Source organism: Echeneis naucrates, chromosome 19 (assembly GCF_900963305.1).
Source record: "Echeneis naucrates chromosome 19, fEcheNa1.1, whole genome shotgun sequence".
Classification (NCBI taxonomy): domain Eukaryota; kingdom Metazoa; phylum Chordata; class Actinopteri; order Carangiformes; family Echeneidae; genus Echeneis; species Echeneis naucrates.
The window spans coordinates 5,279,316-5,305,801 of record NC_042529.1 but is presented as its reverse complement, the minus strand read 5'-3'; the positions used below and the strand labels follow the sequence as shown (position 1 = coordinate 5,305,801).

General features: G+C 45.0%; 1 protein-coding gene across 6 annotated transcripts in view; it reads right to left on the bottom strand.

The window, feature by feature from the left end:
• Positions 1-26,486, bottom strand: part of ctbp2l (C-terminal binding protein 2, like) — an 82,701-nt gene that overhangs the window by 15,477 nt on the left and 40,738 nt on the right. The window contains exon 1 of one of the 6 annotated variants that reach the window (XM_029527045.1): positions 20,098-21,910. The exons of the other annotated variants lie outside the window; for them this stretch is intronic. Coding sequence (XP_029382905.1) covers positions 20,098-21,910 — 1,813 coding nt within the window. Of the gene's footprint in view, positions 1-20,097; positions 21,911-26,486 lie in introns of those variants that run through there. 6 annotated transcript variants of the gene reach the window in all.

The window sequence follows — 26,486 nt, the reverse complement described above, 5'->3', positions numbered from 1 at the left end:
CTTTGGCTGCCAGTTTTAATGCACTTTATTTTTGGCACCGCTGGCATCTAACGCCGAGAGTTAAGGTCAGAGGCGCAAACACACGTATTTTCCTCGCGCTCACAGTTGTAAAGGGCGGTGGAGATGTTTGCTTTCCTGACAGACAAGACAGACAGACAGACAGACAGACAGAAAGCCAACCCCCACCCTTTCCTCCTCCATCACCGACAGCCCCACCAACAACAACCATCACTGCCTCCATGCCTACTTATCACACTCTCTGTTCAAGACAGATGACATGTCGGCGGGAAGGGTGAGTCAGAGCAACTTGGCTGTCTGTGCCACATCTGCAACTGACAGCTCATTGAATATTAATGGAGGCAGCTGGTAAAGACTGGGCGGCAACTGTCGAGATCATAACGGCAAACTGCTGAGGTCCTCACCCAATTATGGCTAGACAGCGTCTGAGACGGTGTGCACATGCGTACAGTTGAATTAACTGAACAACAGAAAAATTAACAAATCTTATAGCATATTGATTTCTCAATAAATCACAACTCAAACAAAAATACAGCTTCTTAAATATGTGGATTAGCTCTTATATGTTATTGTTGTTGTCAATTGAACATCTTTGGTTTTTGGACTTTTTATCAAAGCAGAAGAGTGTGCTCACCTTGAGCCCTGGGTTGGCAGTACACAGAAAAATGATTTACGAAAATAATCCTAACATCAGATCCATAATACATAAAGAGTTCATATGTGGGTTTAGATTTGGTGACGCTGCAGCTCAGGATTTAAAAAATTTAAAGGCACATTCATTCATTCATGGCCACACAGGAGGCACGAAAAACATTGAAACAAGAGGAAGAATCTGCAGTTATAAACCAGTTGTTTAGTTGTTGACTGTTTATAACAAGCAGTCCAGCATTATTTCCTGACGAAGCCTAAGATTCAGTTTTCTTTTATCTGTTTTCATCGACCTGCTCTTGAAAAGAAAATATTTGTCTCTTTGGAAATTTAGCTCAATGTTCTGACTTTACTGGCAACTTTCTGACTAATGCTGCCATTTTGCGCTGGGGAGCTGATGAGTGGTACTCACACTCAATCATACATGTGTTAGAAAACCAAGAGAAAAAGCTAAGCAGAGCGCTCAGGGCTGCTAGGCTGTGATTGATTCCAGCGCTACAAGCTGCTGCTTTCACATCACAGTCATTCAGCTCTCGGATAAAAATCAAAAACATTGATTAAGGCTTTGCGGTTTGCGGCATGCAAGTCAGCCTCTGACTCACAGAATACAGCCAGAACACCTGTAACCTTCTCAACGCTTCGTCTAACCAGTAGTTACAAGTGTAGTTGCATACTATAGACAGCAGTGGATGTGTGGGTCAGAGAAGCTAAGGACGAGGCAGTAGGGGAGGAGGACGGCTGGCAGGCTGCATTAAACCCTCAGGCAGAAGTTAGACAGGCTGAACTCCATGAATCATCTGCTGGGTTTCTCTCCGTCTCTCTGACCTTTCAGTCCCTGACTCTCTCAATCTCCCTCTTACATTTCACCACATCGTCTGCACTGGTGTATTTTCCCAGATGTCTCCCTGTGCGATAGCATCTTCTGACAGCTCCTCCTTTCTGACGATGCCTTGCTCTGTATCTGTTTGCTCATCATGTATCTGCTTCTCCTCTCTTTATCTCTTTTTTCCACCTAAAATATTTTTTTCCCCTCATCTCGCTCTGATTCCACTGCTGTCTTTCACTAATCACCTCCCCTCCTTCCTTTGCTGTCCTATCACCTAAACTGCCTTTTCTGTCCGTTCCATCCTTGCTGTTCTTTCCTTCCAGGGAGCCGGAGTGTGTGTTTGTGAGTGTGTCTGTCCTCCCGTGTGACAGATTGATTCTCACATTGCCGATTTTGATGGAGAGGAGATGATGTATTCGGGGAGTTGAAGCAAGGAGGTGACAGGCAACACTCCTGCTGTGGTAAACAGACAGCATGTACATCAGACCAGTCTGAACCAGAACCACCTGGTCGTTTGTCAGATACTCAGTGCCACCGTATCCAGTACCCTCCGCAGCACCTTCCCTACCTTTTTGTGGTGGCTTTCCTGTGGCTTGTGTATCTATGTTAGCCTGAGATAATGTATATAAATGGATGTCTTTAAAAATTTTGCACTTTGCAATTTAGACATTCAAGATGTCGAGGAAAAAATATTTTTTCTTTGTATTAAAAATCATACCTTCATCTAAAAGTAGTAACCCAAGATTTCCAGTAATTTGCAAACTGGAAGGTCAAAAAAGTCTCTGAATCCAACGTCAAACTGAGCTAAATTTGGTTGAGCAGTAAAACAAATGTCTGACCTGTAACCATTGTTTTGACTAATTAAATCCCTACATATCAGTGTCAAGCAGGTCTTAAGTACGTTTAAATATAATAAGTCAGATGCTGTTAAAACGATAGTTAAATGTCTTTAACACTTTCACTTTTCTGCCACATCCAGCCCAGTCAACGTGAATGTGTTTTTTATCTGCACAGCAGTGGTGACAGAAATAAAGAAAATCACTCCTGACCCAGGTTGTTTTATAAGGGCTGGTGGTGTAAATAAATGAAGCACTTTTCCTCCCAGCAAATGAACAAATTAGTGTTTACTGGGGTCTGCCATTGCAGTAAACTGGTCAGCAAATTTTGGATAACGACGGTGGTTACTATCATTTTGAATTTTGCCTTTTATCTCAGTGGGTATTAACTCTTTGCTTGGTTATAATCACATGGCAAATTGTCCCACAGAGAACAGAACTGAAAGGCACACATAACCATCAAAACCAGATGCAGTGTGTTGCACTGCGTGGGAACAAGCTTTCACATCAACAGTGACACACACACTCAGCTCTGTTGTTTTAACAGTGCTCTAACATCTCATTCAGAGGCAATACACAGAAATAAAACTGGGTGTTCAGCGTGTCTGCCATGTTCTCCGGCTCCTGTATTGCACCCTGGTTTCAAGCGGCTGCTGGCCACCTGACTACAAACAGCTGGAGATTTAAACAAAGCCCTGAATCGAGCCGAAATAAGGGGAGCGCATATGTACTGCACGCACACACACACACAGTGCGTAAAATGTCAACAAAGGTGCATATCCAAGGAAAATTGGGTAGGGGGGGGGGGGTTATGCGCATGTGAGTGTTGGTTGACTGGCCATGCTAGAACGGCAGGAGGCAGAGAGCTCTTAATTTCACTCTTCCATCAATTAATCCTCCTCATTTCCTTTCCTCTCTGTTCTCGCTTCCTCTGCTGGCTGCTAAACTGTTGCCAGGCTGTGAATGTGTGCGTGTACATATATGTGTGTGTGTGTTTGATAATTTGGGATGAGTACATTTTTTTCAGGGAGGCAGCTGCTGTCGTGGGCTTACCTGCCAATGAAATAAATGCATTTAACACAGGTTCACACACACACACACACACACACACACACACACAAAACCCCCCCCAGCCCCCCCAGGAGGCCTTGTGTGTGTAATGATACACTTCTTCTCACAGAGGCCACCAACAACTAATTTTCTCTCCTGGTGATTAATATATAAATTATTATTTTCTATTGATTAATTGATGAATGTAAAATGTCACAGTGAGCTATGTCATAATAAAAGTATTGGATTATAATTTCTAAAGGAACACTCTACTTCGAATGTTCATATCTGGTTTCGAAATGAAAATGGGCCTTGAATTGTTTATCAAAAATCGATTGCTAAAATCTTTTGGAGTTCCTGGAATAAAATGGTGGTGAGCTCAGAGAGCAGCTTAAACACAGACCACTTCTTTCAATTAGAACGCACAACAGTTATCCAAAATGAGAACTGGGTCAAAATTATATTGGAAATCCAGGTCTCCAGTGAGGACTTTTTGTTTTTCCGTCAGTATTTTAATTCTAATCATTCCTGTAGACAAATACTTGTGGAGCCTGAACTCGGCCCAGGCTGGAGGCTGTGGTTCCTGAGCCAGCAACACTTAGTCAGAGTCTGGCAGCAGGACGCAGCAGAGCGGCGCACCGGGAGATGAGGCCAGAGTTTCCATTATGTGGTGAAGCGAGCCTGGAGTCTCTTCCTACCGCTGGCCTCCGCCGCTGGTGTTATGTTGCCTCCAACGTTCGCACGAGATGGGACCAGAGGGGAACAGGAAAAGGCAGCTTTGTAGTGGTCAGAAGTGAAGCAAGAGAAGAAGAAATGACAGCAGAAGTCACTTTAGCGTTAAGGGGAGAAGGCCGTCCACCAAACTACCATCATCTCCTGCCACCGGTTACCTAGCAACTCCAAGCTGCTGTTTGCAGGTGGCTCCTTCTGGACAACAAGGCCGAGTGGGTGGGGGCTGCTGTGTTTCTGCTGCCGCCTGCCAGCAGTTATGGCTGTGTGCTGTGCCACCTTGAGCGGCACTGTGAGGAAACCTGACCCAGGCAACCAGTTGAACACGCGGCGGCTGTGTGTGGGCGGAGGAACCAGACAGGGGTTATACTATAGTTCTGTGTGCAAGCTTTGGTTCTGTTTCATGTTGGCAAAAACGGCAGATTTCGCAAAGAAATGAAATTGCTACCTCTTTGGTGGAATCTGCACAACGTTCAGGTCGTGGGCTTCTCATAACAAATTTTCAGTGAATACCAATTTGTGCTGTTTGAAACGGCAAACATCGCTGGCAGTAGATTGTATCAGCTATAGCTAATTAACGATAAGTCTCGGAGTAACTTGCCCAAAGGCCAAACTAGAACTTGGCTGTTGTCTGCCTAATTTGCTCTCTGCAATTTGGCATCTGTGCTCAGCCAAGGATAATTTGCTATAGAAGCAAAAAAAAAAATAAAAAAATCCTGACATCATTCTACATTTGCAAATAAACTGATTTTGCAGATCAGCAGGCACAACAGAGGACAAGCAATCTTGCTGATGGCATATTGTCAGTATCAGTGAACTTAATTTACCAGTTAAACTCATGCACATCATATCAATATTTGAAGCATGTATGTATTTTACTTCTGATTTGGGATCTTCACTATTCCAAGCAAGAAAATCAAGTTAAGAACAGCTTTTGTTGCTTAAAATTGGATTTCATGAGCAGATTCTACAGTGGATTCATATTCAGTTAAATGCCTCGAATCTCAGCCCTAATCGCGTATAATCAGTCTTCCTGGGGTGGCACAAGTTGCAAAAAGCAAAGTGAGATCTGCATTAAAATACAAACCTATCAGGAAGGCAAAAATGAATAAACACACAACCATGGCGGGCTGCCAGGAGCTTGACTGTGGAGTAATGGAGAAGCTTGGAATAACACACAGATGTGCTGTTGGGTCAAACAGCGCAGGAGTTTGCACCTTTTTCATGTGGCACTTGAGTGCTTTAAGTTTACTGAGGCCTAATTACTCATTTAACACTTTTCTCCCTCTTAGACGCACAACCTGCCATCAACACGCAACCTTCATCTGCCAGTGACAGCGCAAGGTCACTTTGTTGGCAGCCTCCTTCGTGCCCTTCCCTCCCTTCACTTCCCCAAAAGTAGCACACAAAGGCCACTTGTCCTGCGCTGCCAGTGCCCCACCCCTGTCACCACCCGGCTGCCCGCCACACCAATCCATCCACTGCCAAGAAAATGAGCGCACGCCTGTTTTAAATGGCACCCTCTGTGTGTTTGGGCGGGCTGAGCCCACTTTCCACCATCGTACAAAAGCGGGTGTCAACAGCATCTATGGCACAACCACGCTGGCTGGCTCTCCCCTCCCCTCGCCTCACTCTCCCTCTTTTCCCGCTCTTTTATTCTTCAGCGTTGCCCCGAGCTACGGAGCGCACTCTGAGCCCAAGACCGCAGAGGAAGCGAAAACACAGAGCCAAGTGCAGCAGCGCAGGACAGGCGGACCTCGAAATGACAACACTGTTGGACTACTTGCCTACCTTACCAACCACACAGCACACCCACACACACACACACACACACTCTCTCTTCCTTCCCCTCCTCCTATCCACACTCCCCCACCCACTCCCCATCCACCTACCTCCCTCCCACCTCCCACATGCCAGACTTTATTAGACATCCAGAAAAGAAAACAGGAAACATGCTGCTTGCCTGGAAAATGTTGTCTCCACATTCTTCGGCTTAAAAGCTACGCATCGCAGCAAAGACAGAAGATGACTGAGGAAAATGGAGAGTGGGAGAAAGAAAAAAATACAAAAATACACACACAAAAAAAAAAAGAAGTGGAAAACCCTCTGTAATAATCCAAGGAGGGTATCCCCCCCCTCTGTCTTCTCCGCCTCCTCCTCTACTCCTTCAACCCCCCCTCCCCCCTCCCCTGGAGTTGCTCCTCTTGGTCTGGCCCTGTTTGGCGAGGGGAAGGGGTTTTTGCGGCGCAAGCTCTCACTAAGCCCCCGGCTGCATCATCTTCAATCCATGCCTTTGAGGGCTGGAAGAAAAGCAACATACACCCGCGGCGTCCTTATGTGCGTGCAGACAGACACACACACACACAGGCACACGCACACACACACACACACACACGCACACACACACACATACACGCACACACACAAACACACAGAGACGTGCAGGCTGGTGATCGGATGGTGGGTTGGAGAAGGCGGGGGAGATGCTTTTGTCCTTTATTTTTAATCTCCCAGGAAGAAAAGGCTGCGGTCGGGGAGCGCGATGACTGGAAACTCTCTCTGCTGCTTCCTCTGCTGTTAGCTGCGCAACATCTATTCACTGTGTCTCTCTCTCTCTCTCTCCTCTGTCTCTCTCTTATGTCTCTCGCTCTCTCTCTCTGTCTTTTAGCTCTTTTCTCCTGTCTTTGTCTTGAGATGATAATAAACCAGGAGGGGCAGAAAAAAAGATCTCACAGCATTAAAAAAAAAAAAAAAAAAAAAAAAAAAATTCTGTCTAAATCAAAAGTGCCAGCTCGAACATGCGGAGCTGAGCTCTCTGGGCTCGCACAATTTACTCCCCGGCTGCGTTCACGTCATAGGATCTGCACACACAACACACTCGAGCACATTCCCTCCTCCCTTTTTTCCCTCCTCCTCCTCCTCCTTCCCTTTTTTATGTTTTATTTCTGATCTGGACTCCACAGTGTTTTAAGAATGCCAGCCCCCATCCCCACACACACACACACACACACACAGTTCCCTTCGTTCACTCCCAACCTCACCTCTCTATGTCCCTTCTTGATTACTTACTTTCCCTCTCTGTTTTTCCAGTTTCATCTAGACCTTCACAACCCCTTAATAAACCCCCCCCTACCACCACCACCACCACCACACACACACACACACGCATGCTTAAAGAAACACTTAACAACACAACATCAACCCACCCTGGCATTTTGTGGGTAACCAGGAAGAGATTGGAATAGTGACATACGCACTCACACTCCCCTCCCTGCCTGTGAATATGAAATACACACACTGAAACACACAAGCACACACACTCTCAAAACCGGAGGAACAATGCAACATTCAGGCCACTCCAGTAATAACATTACAGCTGTGGAGTTGGCTGTTATTCGCACCATCGGGGAAGTCATCAGAGCTGAGTGTGTTAAGTTCACAGTTTGGTCCCTGGAGAGAGGGGAGCGAGCTGACAGATCGCTTAGCTGAATGACTGCGAGGACGAGCGTCTGAAAACACCCTGTTTGGAATAACAATCTAACCGGAGCCTCCTTGCAAACTCTGCAGCGTGGCCAGAGCACATGCACACACACACACGCACACACACGCACACGCACGCACACGCACGCACACGCACGCACACGCACACGCACACGCACACGCACACGCACACACACACACACACACACACACACACACACACACACACACACACAGACACACACACACACCTCACTGGCTGCATGACAAGCGCAACCAATAGACAAAAAGCCCAGTACGGTCACACGCCACAACCGATTATCACTGACAGTAAAATGGAAAGGTGGAACGGTCTCAGCAGTTTAGGCTCATGGGGCATGTGGACGTATCCAACCCAGTGTGAAGCCACTTTTCTGTTTGTTTGGGTTTGTTTTGTTTTTTTTTTTTGTGTAGTATAATTGTGTGTATCCAGTGTGTTTTAATGTGTGTGTGTTTAGGTGACTATCAGGGCTGCTGTTTCTCATAGGTAAGAGCCCAACAAGAGGAGACACGGTGTGTCAGCCAAGCCACCGACTGTAGCAATGACACATCTGAGGGAGCGTGACCATCAAAGGCAGCAGCCCCCACTTCCTCCCAGCCTTCCAGACACACACACACACACACACACACATATACACACATATAAACACACTCTTGATGGAGTGTGGGGATACGGCTGCCCCTCTGATCTTTCTCTCTTCAATAACATTAGAGGATATGCAGGAAGGTTTGGGGGGCGGGGAGGGGGGGTGGGGGGGGTTGACTGACAACAATATGTTAATATGGAACGTGGCAGATCACAGCTTAAAAGACAGAACCATTCTGTGGGGGATATTTTAAGAAGAGGAGGAGAGGCGAGCATATCAAAGCACACCGCAGATTTTCTGAATGGCCACCGATGGCTGCTAGCTCCACAGGTCATGGGGTCAAATAGTATTGTGCTCCCAACATAGTAGTTAAAGATAATATCTGACAACCTGACTGCAGCTGCTGCGTTCACAGGCATCACTTCCTCCAGGATCTCAGAGGTTTTTGGTGATCAATTAAAACTTTTTACCATTTTCTTATTATTTGTTTATTATTCCAGGAAAAATAACGGATTAGTAAAGTGTTTAACCAAAAGATGACTTTCAGCAAACAGTTTGGCACAGGAAACTTATGACATGGGTATGTCGGGGGTGCAATGAACAGCCTGAAGGCAGCTGCTGCCTCACAACAAAATCCCTCTAAATGTATTTAAGAAACTACAAAACTCTTAAACTGGTTTGCAAATTCCTTGGTGGACCGTTTTGTGTTCCCTGAAGATCTGCTCCCGATCACTCTCGCAGGTGCCGTGGCCAGCATTCAGAAGCTGATGACTCTAGGGATCTCAAAGGTAGCTGGACAGCGGGGAAAAGCCTGTTGCGATAAACCTTCTATATGACTCCAGCCGTCGATGTGCATGTTGCATGTTGCAGGGTTGGGGGGGTGGAAGGGTGTGGGGGGGGTAAACACTAATGAAAGCAGATCAGCACAGCAGGTCCTCACGCCCTCCACCCACACCAACACACACTTCTTTCAGATTTAGAGCAGCCAGGCTTGGATCTAAACCAGTACTGAAAGCTACATCTGTTTGCAACCACGCCTTCGACTGCGAGCATTTGTGACTGCGCACACGCAACACAACATTCTGATCTACAAACCAGTGTGCCAGTCAAACAAAACTCGATTAAGGTTCATGAACATGACAGCATCTGACATGAATAAATTTGATAACTGTGTTCGTGGACATAGCCAGCAGCCATAGTGGTAGTCTTCTTTTTTTGATGCATAAAAATTCATTTTTTATTTCATATTCAGAGTTGAAGATTTGATAGTCTACACTTCCATCTCCCTACTGCTGCTTGCTGAATTCCTTAAGCCCTGACCTTTAGCACAGTGAGACATCACGAGCAGTGGTCACGCTCTAGGAGACCGGACAAATGGTCCGAGCCGCCTTACAGTCCATGTACATTTACTGCTGAGAGGGAGCCCTCTTCTTTAACCAGCCTAATTATACTGTAAGCGCCCTTTTCCTGTAAACACTGGAACTTGGCTGCTGGATGCAGAGGCCTGTTAAATCCCCCTAAAGCACTTAAAGGGATTTTTAGAAAGCAAGTGTTGGATCGAGCCAGCCTGCCGCCTAGAGACGAGCTTTCAGCTTGACCACATTGTGACCAGAGGTTCACAGGTCTGTTTCAGATGCTGGACTCAGGTCAGCAAAGGGTTGAGCACAGGAGCAGCTGCACTCCAAGAGAAATCCCATTAGCTTTTTGGAGTTTTATTGTTCTTGCTTTCAATTTAGGGGATTTTTTTTCCCACTATTCTGGAGACCGGCTTACTTCTGCTCACTTCTTGCACAACTAATGTTTAGAGTTTTTGTAGTTTCAACCTGGTGTCAAGTGTTTATTTTATGCTAATGAGCCACTTCACTCAAATTAAGGATTTTATCTCGTAGAGTCTAAATAGAGGTAGTAGAGGTTTGTTCAAGTTTGAACAGATTTATTTGTAACTCACTTTTACTGAAGAAGTGTGTATTGTGTGCAGGTGTGGGCCAAAGGAGCTTGGACTTTTTCCACCTGTGTTGAGCCAAATTCGATTCTTGTTCATATTTCCCTTACGTACAGTCCATTTTAGGCAGATCTAAACACACCGAGTGTGCCTCACAAAACCGCACAGACTCCTGGAAGTGGTCTTGATCCACTTACAAATAAACTGCAGAGTGGTTACCGTGTGGTGGGAATATGATCTGACCTCAGTCTGAGGTATATTCTACAAGTCTGAGCTAAACAACTGGCCTTACAGTCTTTTTTTGCAATGAATAGTCAGGTATGAATGAGCACAATCAGGAGCTGTGAGCAGCTCAAGGTCCTACAGGAACTACTGACAAGGATTCATTCTCCACCCTTATGGAGTGAGCAAAACAGGTTGGAAAATGCCCTGAGATGATAACTGCTAACATTATCTTGCAGACAACTATCTCTACAGCCACAGCACACTCAAAGCACCACACACTGGGAATAAATAAGATAATATAATCGTTGCCAAAGGTCATGTTTTTTGGCTCAACAACTTAGTTGAAACATCTGAGGGAATAAGCTGTGAGAACATCCAACCAACATAAGAGGAGACAGGAGAGTCAGTGCTCTTAGCGTGACAGTCTCAATATACACCCTCCTGGTTTATCCCTTTGCTCGACAAAACATTTGTATTTTTATTTATTTATTAATTTTTTTGTCCTTTGTGCTCAGTGACACTTCTTTCTGGGATTGGGGTGAGATGTAAAATGGGTGATCTGCAATCCACTGAACATTCTTGGTGTGACATGAAGCGGAGAATGGGAGAGCAGTAGTAGTGTAGTTTTTGATGACGCAAGTCTTATTTTTCTCCACAGTGAATATTTATTTAGGAGGTCCAGTTTTATCCACTGAGAGGCACCTGCCGAGCCAGCAGCCAGAGTAAATAACCCCCCCCTCCAGGCATATATGCACACACACACACACACACAGATACACACAATAGCCCCCCCCCCCCCACCCCCTCAGCAGCAGCCCAGATAACAACCCTGAGTCAACACTGCCTCTCTGCTTTTGTTTCCTCTGCCTCCCCTCCTACGTTCCAATCCCTGCAGAACCACAAGGACCAGGCCTGAAAAGATGTAGGGATGAGGGACAAAGAGATAGTGAAAGAGAAACAGGGAGAGAGAGGGAGGTCTAAATTACAGCATGGGAATGCAAATGAGCATATTTTATTTGGGGGAGCCAAGGAGGGCAGGCAGGCTTTATTTTCCAGGCAGGAACAGCCCCTCTGAGGCCTCTGGATCAGTTGCTGCAACATGGAAGGGAAGAAAAGCGAACATTCTCACTCTGTCTTTTTACTTGGGGAGGAATAAAAAAGAAATATAACAAATACAAAATCCACAACTCTCAGAGGCTGGTGCAGTCATAAAATAAAATGATATTTTGCCGTGCTTTCACACCATCACCACCACTGCTGCCACCTCCTCCTCCTCAAACAGCAGAGACACGGTAAAGTTGCTGAAATATGGGCACAAATCATAGCCTGACCAAACACTCTGCTGCTGCTGCTGCTGCTGTCAATTCCCCCATTTTTAAAAACAGAGTGAGAAAGCAATCCCGCATGAGAGGGAAAGGGGATGAGGACGGAGGAAGTGTGGCGAGCCAGCTGCAGGTGGTCTCCAGATGTGGTGGCTCTGGGGACAGGCCACTCTGGCACCGTTAAGGACGACTCAGATCTCTCCTTCCCCTTTTCCTTCCATCGCTCCTCCTTCGCTTTCAGTGACAGGAGCCATCTGGCCTGGCAAAGAGAGTGGAGACGCAGCAGAGTCCCACCCTCCCAAGCGTGGCCCCTGCGTGCCACACAGCGGAGTGCATGAGTAAATAAAATGCACGCACACACACAGATTTCCACAGACCCACACACACACACATACATTCACAGCACAATACCTCCTGCTTTCCCCCCGAAGCTGTCACATGGCTATTAACCCATCGAAGCTGCGGCCCAGCTGTGCTCCATTACGATAAATACACCAGGGTCGCCGGGTCTTGTCAGCCAGGAGTCAGCCATCAGATACTATGAGGTGTCCACTTACAGCCTTTTAAAGCTGACTTTGTTGAAGAGTTACAGCCATTTTCATCATCAACTCCCCCCCCCCCCCCCCACCCATTTTCATCTTCTACACCCTCTGGAAAGAAACTCCCACCCACCTACTCATCCACCTCCCTTCACCATGGCAGATGATATTTCACACTTCTTCTGGAAAGCACAGACCTCTTCCGCAACTACTAACAACCTCCAAAGCCCACTGTAACTGGAGTTTGCATTTTGGTCACTCGATACGACACGTTGAACACCTGACACTTTTAAGTTACACCCACTCTATTCCTCTTCCTGTATGGCATCAGCTGATGCCATACAGGATGCACTTCACTTGAGCTGAGGTGAAGTTATCTCCAGGTAACAATATGTTCTGAAAAAGTAAAAATAAAAGAAGCTTCAAAAACTTTTTTCCTGGACAAAAAAGAAAAGACGACTTGTTCTTTTCATAGGAAAATAAAATAGCTTTCCATTCTCTCCAGGTGTCAGCCATTACAACTCTTTTGAGAATAGCTTTGGAAAAAGTTAGCCAGTTAAACCCCTGGCTGATTCCTGTCGGCTTATTGGGGCTTTGTAAAGCTTGGGAATACTCTTAAAAGGATTCCTGGGTAATTGTATATGCTGCAGTGGAAATTGGGAATTGAGGAAAATGGATGGTAATGACTGAAAGGGTACAGCATAGTAACATAATGGCCAATGAGAGGGACTCACAGTCAGGGCAGCACTTTCAAATATTATTGAATGAATAAAACACTGCATGTCCTATTAGCATGTATAACATAGCAAACATGGGAGGAGGGGTTCACCCCTTGAGCAGTTTTTATTTATTTTATTTATTCATTATCTTAGCATCTGCTCTCTGGCATAAAGGAGGCTTTTTTTTTAAGTCTCTGTCCTTTAGGGGAACAGCATTTAGCTTGCTTGTTAGACAAATAAAAACACTAATGCCAGCAAATGGTGAACAGAGAAATCTTCTAATGTGACTAAAATGTCCAAAGATGTGAAAAAAAAACAAAAAAAAACAAAACAACAACAACAATCAAGCTCAGGCGCTTGAGGGATTTTTTCCCCCCTTATCCTTGCTGCCCAATTTATATACTCTCACATGGGAGATGTTCTGAGAGTCCTTGCTGTGTTTGTTGGCTGCTGAGCTAAACGAATGGCACCCAGCAGCATTGATTTGCAGTGCGGGCCGCAGATCAAACCACAGGACAAAAGACGAGGCAGAAAGGCAATAGAGGAACACAGTGGGCCACGTGGGAAACGAACGACAACTGACCACAGGCAAGCTTGTTCCAGGAAGGAGCAGGCCTCAAAACACGCGGCAGGGAACGTTAGCAACTCAACCGCAGCTAGACAACAAGGTAAACCCACAGTATTGGTCACAAGAACAAGTTATTCTCCAAAAAAAAAAAAAAAACAATCAACAGGAAACACATTCCTGTTCTAGCCACATTTTTTAACTAATTCTTTTCATCTCCTCTCCTCTTCATTGTGCTCCTTGTCACTAACCAATCTTCACTGACCACAAATCACAAAGAAACTAAATATGTGAGCAAGGTAAAGCAATTGCTTAACCTTTGAAATACCCTGGCAAGGATATCTGCTGCTTTTTACTCTTTTCAGCTCAAAAAAAAAGAGGGGGAGAAAGAGAGGGAAAAAAAACACAAGGTTGGCCACCACTTCAGAGGGGATATTCAATATCCATGAGCTTTTTCATTTCACACTGATGAATAATTCAGGGTGACCTGCCCACCACTGAGTGGGGGGGAGAGGGGGAGTGAGACAAAAAAAAAAAAAAAAGGAGGACCGGGGAGGTGTGCAGAGGTAGCTGTCTGTTTCAGTGGATGCAGCTGTTGTCGTTCGACATGCATAAAACCAATCTCCTCCCCAGCTGCCATGGAGAATGGAATAATATACGGCAGAATCTACGACAGATAATTGGGGAGATTATACCCAAGTGCTGCTGTTCTTACAAGCTGCGAGCAATGCGCATAGATCGCTGCTATCCTGTAAACAATACAGCCAGGGGACAGGGAGACTAGTAGAATAAACATGAAAATGCGATCTCCAGAAATAGCTCAACAATTCTTCTCACCAATAATAACATGTCAGAGGATGAGCACACACTCGGGCATAAAATCATTCCTGTGCCAGCAGCGTTTAGCAGTGACCTTTGGGCCCAAGGGAGCGTATGCAGGGGCCAGTGTGACAGCGGCTAAATTCCAATCAACTGGCATCCGATTATTACGACCTGGATTATTTTATTTATTTATTTATTTATTTTTTAAGAAAAAGGTGAAACAAGTAGCTGCTGCTTTTAATTTAAATTCAAGACTTTTGCGGCACATTCTTTTGGTTGTTTCAAATCCAATTTCAGATCCATTTAATCTTCAAATAAGTGTGAGGAATATAAAGTGCACTTACAAAAGACTGAAACCGAAAGTGTCTCACCATGACTCAGATCCTTAATTCAACATTTCCTGAGGATTCAACTACACCAGTCAGAAATCTGAGTTCACAATTTCTGAAATAACCTCTTGGCCATTTCTAACTGATGTATTATAAATAAGTTAAAAACAGCAGTGGCAGGACAGTAGGCGGGAGAAAGACTAAGACTTACGGCCCAGTTTCGGACCACAAACAGCACTTCTGACCCTGTGCAGAAGTCAGATGCTAACGTCGTGCACGCACGCACACACTCTTAAACACTCAGGCTGTCACAAGCAGGCGGAGGCCAGATGTTCCTCATTCGGTCGAAGGCCCCGTTCCCTCCATGGGTTGGCTGGCTTCGAAGAAACCATTAATCCCTCTGTGAACGCAACCAATGGTTTGGAAAGATCAACCATGAGAAAACAGTGAGGGAGGGTTGAGATGGGACGGCCCTCAACAACACTTTTTTCTTTTCGCTTTTTTTTTTTTTTTAAACTGAGAAAGCTACTGCAGTGGAAAAATAGATTTTCCTGGCCATATTTCCCTAGGGACAAAAACAATACAGAGGATAAGTGGAGATGGAGCAGCAGATAGTTCATGTAACATTTACCAGGTTTTCTGGAAACTGGAGACCCATGACAGAGGGACTGCACACAGATAGGATATTTAAGAGTCCAGAGGTGAAGGGTGACTATTTGACAACACCATCTTCGCAAACAGTTAACTACAGTGCAGTAGGAGAGTTTCAGAACTGTGATGTTTTCATTGCTACAAATTTATACTGGAAGTCTGACACATTTAGATTTGAGATGAAGCAGCGACTGTGAGGTTTAAGTGGTTATTTTGACAAATGAACAGAGTAGCCTAGAAACATAGCACGTTTTAAACAGAACTTCCTACATTTGGGACCAATAAAGCTGAGACAGAGCAACTGAGTTTTCTTTAGGTGTTACGCACAAGTCTTCTTGCCAAAGAGCCATTTGCTCTAATTCCAACTGGCCGTTTGTTTAAGTTGAGAGTGAAGTTATGAGGGAAGGGGGAAAAGCCCATGAAACGACGGAATCAAGTTTGCAAATATGATTATCTTTACCAAGTTTTTGTTTATGTGATTATTTTATGTACTCTATGTGACATAGATAGGTAGTAGAAAATAATTCCCAAAGTGTTCATCTGGTGGATGGAAAGAAACAGTTTTTTCATGGTTGCTGCCATTTGTTGATTACTCAACTGAGAATAAGAGCCCTGTAATAACCCCTGACCAGTGCCATGTGAGCCCAAAACCTCGTCTGTCTACACTCATTCATATCAGTGGGATTAGAGCAGATGACACAGACTCCCACTAACACGTGATGCCTGCATAGTGGCATCCACACACCAAACACACACATCCATGGTAGTACTCATACACACACACACACACACACACACACACAGAGATGGCTGCTAGGATTTCCCAACTCCTAAGCCTCAGCCTTCACCTAGACAGGTAATGTAAGCCATTAGCCCTCCACAATAACACTCATGTCTTACTACATCAATAACAAGTCAGGGAAGAATCAATAAACAGTGCAGTCAGGAGGCATTAGGGCAACCATTCATTGTTTTGTTGCTTGTATACACAACTTTAGAGTTGAAATGATATTGCAAAATTATTATTATTATTACAATGGGTGTGTAACCGGTGGTATTGGACATTCTAACTTGCAAAAGCCCCCCCCCGCCCAATACACGAATACAAACAAATACTGCTGGTCAGAGGCAGAAAGAGACAGATAGAGGAAACTAAAGGTCCCATGCCCATGTCCTGCTGTCAGCTCTATGACATCCAGCCGGCCTCAGATGAAGACAAACACTTCCTGCAGCTGAGAGAGGGACATCTGTGTATTTGTGTGGCAGGATGGGGAGGGGGCAGGTGGAACAGCATTGTTCATTGTCATCCGCAAACAGACACATCACAAGACACAAATTGAACATGTGAGGCTATAAAGGCACAAACTTGAAGCTCTCTTCCCCCATACAGTCACAAAGTGGAGTGGCTGGACAATGAACATAGGCACTACACCTTGTGTCTTAAACACTCAAAGAAACACAGGCATGTCCCAAGAAAAATTCAAAGGCCAAAATGGCATACAGGGAATGTTTTCTTTCACATGAACAAGTGGAAAACAGGCAGGAGTGCACTGTTAAATCAATGTCAGACACCTGAACAAAGCAGTTTAGCCAAGGACAGCTGAGAGGACATTAGGCATGCATCCTCGTGAATGTCCTTCCAAACACAGGCAGGGAAATTAAAATCCCATTCAGGAACCTCATGGGAGCAATGCACTGGAAGGTTATGTAACTGTCAGCAGCAACAGAGATGGCATCCTGTCAAAAAAAAAAAAAAAAAAAAAAAAGGGGGGGGGACCTGAAATGTTTCGAACAACCTCTCTGTAAGAAGCGGATACAACTTTGGCACAGTGTCACCATCAAAACAGACTTATACAGGTGAACCTGTCAACTGACACATCCCGTATGGCTACAAGGGCCCATTGCCAAGTTCCACTCTCTCTCCTTCCTGTAAGCTACCCTGCCCGCCCCCCAGTAAAAGCACACCACCACCACTTCCATGCCGCCTCCTAATTCTCCAGCCCAGAAAAGTACAGCTGAAGATGATCTGTGGATTATCTCAAGGAAACCACGTGCCAACATTTGTGAACATGCAAAGCGTCCACCTTAGTTAATCTGCTGAGCACGCGCACCATGCAGTATACTAGCCAATCACGTCTCTAGCTCATGGGGTGGCTACTCTGCTTCACGTGACACTACAGTTCGGTTTACCCACCTGTGGTGCTCTGGGGGATGCCACTGACAGACAACTCCATGGCCAATGCGTAAGCTGCAAGGCGCTCTCCCTACTTTAAGTGGACGGGAACTGTTGCAACTAAGCTCGCCTCAAACGTTTAATGCCATTATTAACACTACTTATAGCTTTAACCAACCAGGGCAGCGCCCAGTTGAGAGGAGTACACAGGCAGGGCCCTCCCACTGCCAACTTTTACAGAAATATTTTTAACTGCAAGTCATTACAGTTATTCTCACATCTTTGCTTTTCCAAGTCAGCAGTGAGAATAAACAATAGTTCAACAATATGGAAATTTGGATGCCTTAGTTGTTAGGTGTAGATGTACACTTTGATGTGAGATGATAAAAAGACTGGTTTGTATTGGAGGAACTACCAATTTATTCAGTAGTTGCAAAAGGAATAATGTGTCAACTTTTCATCAATATGCATGTTTGAACATAAAACGCCATGCATGTAATAAGAGAGGCTCCTCAGTGCTGTACAGCAGCCTTTGCACAAAAATGAGAAGCAATCTCTTGAGGGAGGGAGATGGGGGAGAGAAAAGGAGAGGGAGAGTGGGAAAGAGAGTAAGAGAAATGTTTTCATGAAGTGCCTTGCCACATCTTATTATTTTCACTCAATTTTCTCTTGCTCCAAACTGCAAATGGCAGCTCAAAAGGTAACAAGTGCACAAAATAAATGTGCAACACTGCATGCAGGGCTCCACTTTCCCCCTTGCCTTAAATGCGAAGATTATCTATCTCTGATTACCACTGAAACCTAGGTTGCCAGGCAACACACAATTAAGAAGTATGCTTTCCGATCGTCTGCAAGGGCTGCCCATTATCAGATGAAGTTACTGAAGCAACAAATGTCAGCTACATGCAAATGAGTTTGTTGTGCGAAAAGTGTATTTGAGTGGGGAAACATGGCTGCCACTGTGACCTTGGAAAGCAGTGTGCATTTGCATGGATTTCGAAAAAAGGGACCTCCCCACCCCTGCTCCCTCCGTAACTCCTTCAACTTCCTCTGGATCTTGCACCTCACCACTTATTTCCTTGAGAACACATGAAGGGAAGCCACTTCAAAAAAAGTCATTACTCTATAACAAGTGCAACAGCCCACAGACCCATTAGAGAGGCAGGAAAGATACAGGGTTACATGGCTGGAAGCAAGGTTAAAAGATTTAATTCTTCCCTAAGCTCATCAGCTCTCATCAGCAGGGAAATATATCAGCTTGTTAAGAAGAGAAATCAAGGCATTTATGTAGAGAATTAAGATGAGATAATCTCTCACTTGGTTCCACAGTAGAATAAACACAATTATGAGTAATGTTTTGCCACTTAAGATGAACAATAAATCTATTCACAGGAATGTGGTCAAACAGAAAACACCATTGTAGAAAACAAACAAAAACAGACAAGTATGCCTTTGTTGCTTGAAACAGGAAATCTAAAAAAAACCTTCCGTTATTTCCGACGCAGCTATCATTATAAATAAAATGTAAATGGATTCTTAAGAATTTGTAAGTGAGCATGTATAACCGCTTATCAAAACTGCTCCCATAGCTGTGGGATGTTTTGGAAAAATGCTGATAAGCAGGTGCAAACAGCACAGAGCGAATGAAATTTCCTTCCAGTGTACCCATTAACTGTCTGAAATGACAGTGATCAACCCTGTTGAGATGTGCAAACAAATATGTTAAACAACATTTAGCTGTACCGCAATACAACCACAGTTTCAAACAAGCAGGGTGACTAAAAAAAACAGTTAGCTATTATAGTTGCACAACTATATATCCAATTAGTGTAATTGGCTTTGAGGCAGTAAAGCCTCTGATTAGAAGAGTCCAGTGTAAAATAAAATAGCAGCAACTATATATTAAGGAAATAAACCTTTACATAATTTAGACAGCTGGATTTTCATGCGTTTTTGATATTTACTAACTCCACCTTGTTAAAAAAAAAATATATATATAAGAAAAAGAAACACAATGTAGTCATAAATTCAGAGCACAGCTACTAAACAGCATCTTCCATTTAGTGCTAGCTAGTGTTTTGTGTTTAACTGTTATGTGACTATTCATTGGTTATTTAGTTTTAACCACATCAATTTAAAAAAGGTAAGGTGGAAATACAAAAACTACTGACCAATAAACTTTGTGAATGAAACCGGAAAATGTTCAATTGAATAACTGGAGCAGTGCTCATAAGAAATGTTTCAACTTGGTGATGAGACAGGATCCCCTCTGGCAAATGACACAACTCTGTTGCAATACGTGTATAAATAGTTGCGTAATTTTGAAAAAGATCTCTCAGAGCAAAGCTACTTAACTTGTCAGATGCATCTTACATGCTGCTTCTCCATTCAAAAAGAGATGTCAGTCTGATGGTTTATAGCATGCCAAAAATATGTTCATTATATAAAAAAAACCTGATCTCATTATAATATCTAATCTATGTACAAAACAAAGTCTGAAAAATAAAGTTATTATCAATACCGACAGAGAAAAATGCAAATCAGGAACAAGAACAAGGACAACAGGAGAAAATATCAAAGGTGAGATTTGACATTACTTGTGTCAGGCGTGGTGGCCATGGTTGAAACTATGACAGGTGGACCAGTACGACGTCCTACCATCTTGGTGTTGTTAAGATTTTGCGCTTGGAGATTGGAGGAAGATGTTACAGGTACAATGGCACTCTCAGGAGCAGCACTGATTCCTTTCCGGAGGAGTTGGGGGCTGTGAAGGGGGCTTGGCGCTGCTACTGGTGATGCTGGGGGTAAGTTTGGCGCTCTCTTCATCAGCTCCATTGGGGAGTAGGAACCTGAGAATGTTTTGGGTGCTGCTCCAGGGGTGCCTGGGGCTGGTGGAGGCTGTTGTCCAAGAGCAGACATGGCAAGACCAGTGTGGGCGTTGTACATGGAGAGGGGTCGTCCCTGAGTCACAGCACTGCTGTATCCTCCAGGGCTGACTGGAAAAGCTCCACTTGCCAGGGGCCGCGCTCCTGGATAGGTGGCGGTCTCCAAGAGGTGCTGGGAGGGTGCGCTGCTGGGTCTTCGGCCAAGAAATTCTCCCATCCTGGGGGACACGGTCTGGATGGTAGTGGGAGGTTGCTGCATCAGGCTGGTATCCATGGTCAAACCCTGGGGCTGCATGTAGAGGTCATTGCGATGGCTGAAGCTGTTGGATCGTGTACGAGGTGCAGCCCCACCTGTCTTGCAACTAAGCACTATGCGGGACAGAACGCGGGCCTGGGCCAAATTAGGAGCCACAGAACGGACATCATGGTCTTCCATCATCCCCAGCATGGTAGTGGAATCAAAGCCATGTTGCAGCAGCAGAGTTATAGTGCTCTCGGCCAAACCTTCAGCCCGGAGGAAAGCAAGAAAGTTAGGGTCCACCATCTTCTTGGGGTCAGCCGCACTGGGGTGGTGAAGAGGCAGGCTTGAGGTCACTCCAGGTGTCGCAGCCACCAAGGCTGAGCTGGGGTCATAGTTTGGGTCGTAAGGCAGCCTCTGGGAAGCCACAGCTCCATAAGCCCGGGGGAGAGCACCGTCCATTATCTGAGAAGCTGGGTCCACCACAGATCTGGTGGCAGCTGGCTGGCGGGGGTCCAGGGACAAGCTGTTGATACTGTTATAAACCTGGCGAGGCTCTCTTGGTGGGTCAGCAGCGTAAATAGGTAGAGGGGGCTGAACCCCGTAGACAGCGGGAGCAGGAGAGCTGCCACCAATACGCTGGACGTCTGGGATCATCTTAGATCCCAGAGTTTCCCTGTACAAACGGCTCAGCTCATGAACGGGAGGAGGAGGAGGTGGTGGAGGAGGAGGCGGGGGAGGTGGTGGAGGGGGAGGAGGCATAGGAGTAGGTGTAGAAGCCGAGGCCAGCAGAGAAGGTGTGGCCCTTGCTTGTCCTTGATCCCAAGTAGGCCTCACCCCCCCAGCACCGGGCCCGTAATGAGAGACTGATCTGGTGAGCATGTGCTGGTTATCCCTATAAAGCCCAGATTCTTCAGGTGGCTGGCCAGATAGCGTAGCGTCAGGCAGATAGTAATCCTGAGGTGGTGCAGAGGCCCGGCCTGCCATCACTTGTCTGAGGTAGAGGCTGCTGCTCAGATCGGGCACAGACTTCTTCCTCAGGAGCTGCTGTCCATGCCGGTCCTGCTGGAGCTGCCCGCCTTGATCTTGTGTCTCACCAAGATCTACAGACTGGTGAAACCACACTTCACTGTTGCCCCCACCTAGTCCCAGAGAATTCCTTCGCTCCGCAACGGTGCCACAGTACTGACAGCGTATGGCAGCCCTGTCGTTCTGGCCTTCAGTCCACTCAGGACCCTGCTGGCCCAGGGAGCCACCAAAATGCGACTGCTCACTTGTGTTAGGCATCAGTGAAGACAATACAACAGACAGCTATAAGAGCAGAAAATGGAGCCAGGTATTTTGTTTCAACTCTCCAGTTACACTCACTCCCAATCAAATGAGAGGAAGGTGGGAAGATGAGAAAAGGTGAAGCGCGAGGTACCCTTTTACCTGACCGGCAGCTGTAGCCACCCCCTCCCATTCTTTAAATGCATGCTATCATGTAGCTCCCTGCTGCCAGCCTACCTAAATAATTCAGCTCTGGAAACATTAGAAATCCTCGAGGAGGGAGACACACAACGTTGCAAACACATTGAAAAAGTACACACACTCAAACACAGTAAAACACACCTTTAAGTTGAGGCTCTACTCCAATCTACAGCAGGAATCATGCTTGTGCTGGGCAGCACGCTTATATTCCAAGCTAAGACCGAGGGTGTAGAAATTGGGCTAAAAACTCATGCTGTACAATGACAACAGAATGGAGGAGGGGACGAGACGCACTAATCCAATGGGGTTGATGCACGCCATTGGCAGGGACAGTCCTCCCGTCCACAGCCTTTGCCACAAGGGGATTAGCATCAAACTAAAACCTGCTTAAATCCACTGCCCCTTGTGACATCACTTGAATCAGATAGTGTTCATAGGCAGCACGCTGCCGAGGCCTCTGGATGTGTTCATCAAGTGTAAAGCTGCAGTGTTTATGGGGCTCAGTGGTTACTGCTAACCCCTCCACTGGCCTGCAGCCGGCATCCTTCTGGGCATGAATGGATGTTCCCAGAGGGATCGGGGAGGCTGGGGACTGACATGCTTGCTCTAGCATGTCCCTGGAGAGAGGAGGATGGGGGGTTAGTTAGGAAAAACACATAAGTACTACTGAGGGTCAGATTCAATCCAATGGCTACAAGAAGTAAGCCATGAGATGCTCCGCTCAAACCATGAGGATTGCACAGCCTCCCCTACTGGGTGACAACAGAAAGACACATTTGGATGTCCACAAAAAAATGCTCACACAAGCAAATATAAGCAAGCAGACAGACAAGAAGAACCATGCAGCCATGCAGTGTCTCTGTAAACACGTTATCAGTGAGTCAGACTCTTCCCCGTTCATCCCCTCAAAATTTAATTCATAATATAGTTCAAATAAACGAGTTATAGCATCAACAAATTATGACTAACTGATGGTTTATAGAACATACAAAATGTCCATTTCAATTCCCATTAACCTCAAGATGGCCAAGGTTCCCTCGTTTTGTTTGACCAACAGTCAGTAGACACTGATATAAAGCAGAGAATAGCAGCAAATGTTTGGCATAATTCAGTATTTGCAGAAGTTTCTAAATCTGGAAAAGTGTCATATTGTACACTCTCATAATGAGGCCATGCAGCATGAACTCCACTTTTACCGACTGCGTCTTCTTTCCCCCCTCCTAAGAGTTTGTACTTTGCACCTACACACACCAGAATGTTCAAGGGAACAGATGTGGCTTATCTGAGATGTTGTCATCAGAGATAACTGACAGTGTTTACTTGCCACAAGAAAAGAACAATGTAAACAAAAAACCAGTGGCAGGAGGAGAGCAGAGGGGAGCTTTGATAAGTGTGTGATGGGGAAAAAAAAAAAAAGATAAGGATAAGGTGGAGGGGGGGGGCTGCCAGCTTTGACTTCGCCTCCAAGACAAGACAGTGTGGGATAGGAGAAGGCATGAGGGGAAGGGGATATGATTGGACTGCACTGGACCGTGACAACTAGATGGCTTCAAGCCTGTTTCTATTCTGTGCTTTATTTCTGTTTGAAACAGGCAACAGGGCTTTAAAGGAAGAGTTTTTGCAGCGTTTCCCTGAAGCTGAGACACAGAGACAGCGTGACTGAGATGGGCTAAATTTATTTCAGTGAAGAAGTGACAGGAAACTGAGATAGTACTGCCTCTCCTTATGGTGTCCCACTACCTGTCAAGTCACAGAGAGAAATGCTGTAAGCTTGTTTTCATTTTAGAGCTTAAGTGATGCAATAATGACTCAAGACTAAAATGGAGAAAAAAAAAAAAAAAAACTAAACTAAAAAACAAAAAACAGATTGTTTCATTATTGAACATCCAAATTGGAGAACATTAAGTAGGTCAAAACAAAAAGAAATCAGAACAGTTTCATTTTCCCTATGGCCCTGCACAGTCCAGGATGATGCACATCTGAAGGATGGTTTCTTTCATCGGCGGCAAAGCATACCTAGCAATTTCCTTGCAGTGATTTCTGAGCGCTGTCCTCCCAGGTCTGAGTCTCTCTGCGCTTTTTTGTCAGCTGTAAAACACACCATTAATCACTGTGTTGTATCTCTCTATGGCAATCGCCGACAATAACTTCTTTTAATAAGCCCCTTCCAGGGCTGTGTGTCAGTCAGATCCCCACTTCCTGACAAAATATTAATAACACTAATAAACATCTCAAGTGCAGTCAGGCTAGCGTTGCTAAAATTGAAACAAGGATATGGCACATCATATATCCTGCCATGCAAATTGCTGCATTTCCTACAATTCATAAGCAAGAGCTGGGGTACCACATTCATCTTGTCTACATTCTCTGATATATCTCTCATGAGAGCTGCTCCATAATTAAATGAGCATGCTATATTACACTCATCAAGCAACAGGGACACTGTACTTGCTAGCATGAATAATATAATAGAAGAAAAGAAGCCCCCAAACTTACACAGTGGTTATTTGGTGAACAGCATCAGAGTTGATGCCAGCACTTGGCTTGCTAGCTCACAGCTCATCCTACAGCTCTGTGAAAAGACCTCTAGGTACAATGTGTTGAACAGACGTCCAGCAACAGTCATGCCTTTGGAGCAATCTGGCCATCTTTCTAGGGCACAGGACGCTAACGGCAGGACTTGGCAGGCAGGGCAGGGAGAGATAGCTGCAGAATGATTTACATAGCTGCAACTCTACAACTGCTCATCCATTAAATTTTCATAGGGACTTCATAAATTAAAACCATGACTGGAAGAACTTGAAAATTCTACTCAATTACTGTGATTGTACAGTATATTAAAGTTTTAACGAGCCTCTGGGCCTTTTCTTGCTCTAACACAAGAACAGGGGGGAAGGAGGGGCAATGAGGAAGGAAAAACACATGGTACCAATTCTGGTACGATGGCTTTCGGAGGACTCACATCTGCTGTGTTATTAAGACACTGTCCCCCGCCTCCTTTCCACGTCGCTGTGGTGTATGACACAGCATGTCACACATTAGTGCGGGTGGGAGAGCTGTGGGGCCAACTGAAAGACACTACTCTAAATCTCTTATCAACAGGGCGAGACCTGTAGTAGATTTTGGTGAGGCGACTGATTAGAGTGTTGCCTTCCATTTTAAAATGGGTTGGTTTGTTCCCTCTTCGCCTCGCATGCAGTCCCGCGCTCTGCCTGCCTATCATTATCAAGCCAGTGGCCCATACTGCATCACAGATGGGGCAGACAGAAGGGAGAGACGACAGCCCGCTTGCTTTTTGGAGAGACGAGGAGTGTGCAGCTGAGTGAGAGAAGAGGGAGGGAAGGAGAGCAAGAGGAGAGAGAGAGACGAGGAAGAGTAGAACAGAAAATATGATTTGCCTCCACATCAGTGATGAAAAGGATTTGTATTCAAATTTAACGCAATAACATTTTTATATGTTCAGCTGCATAGAAATAGAGTAGAGGGTTAACACACAAAAATGTCTAACATTCATTATTTTTGTACACCTGTACTCAGGCAGCTGTACAAGACGCTAAAATCACCTGCAAAGAATGTAGTACAAGATGGAGAAACATTTGAGTTCTTGATTTACATAAGTGAAAATATAGATTCAGTGTCCACACACACACACACACACACACACACACACACACACACACACACACACACACACACACACACACACACACACACACACACACACGGAATACGTGGGGGTCTAAAGTTTTAACCCAGCTTGTATTCTCACATCAAGCCATCACTCACTTGTGCTTGGCACAGGAATAAACAAACCCTGTTCAAAGTACAAAGACAAGTATCTGGTATCTGCAAAAGAATGGACAACTGACTGTACCTGAAATAACATTTACCAAATAGCAACCAGTAAAAATAAAGACGACAGAGCATGTAGCCATCAGACAGCTCCATGTTTTTAACATAAATTATTGCATATACAGTTTGAAACGATTCTAATCAATGCTGGAAAGAGCAATTTTCTGCTGGACTTCTTTTGTGTTTTATTCAGCAGCTAATATAGATAAATTACATTCTTAATTACAGAGCTGTAAAGTATCATCATGACACACAACATTAATAAAATGCAGATGTTGATTAAAACATTATCTGGTTAGATTAGAGCAGCTCTAATCTAACCCAGAGAGGAAACGCTGTTGCAAGCTGCAGGCAAAAACAACAATCTGAGCAAAAAAATAAATAACAAATAAAAAAAAAAAAAAATCAGATCAGGAGCAGAACTGTCCTCCCTCCCAGCTACACAGCCCAGTTGCTGTAGAATGATAAACACTGGTTCAGCTCAAATTAAGCTGAGAACATGAAAGGACCTGAGGCTAGGAGGAACATGGGCCATGGCAGA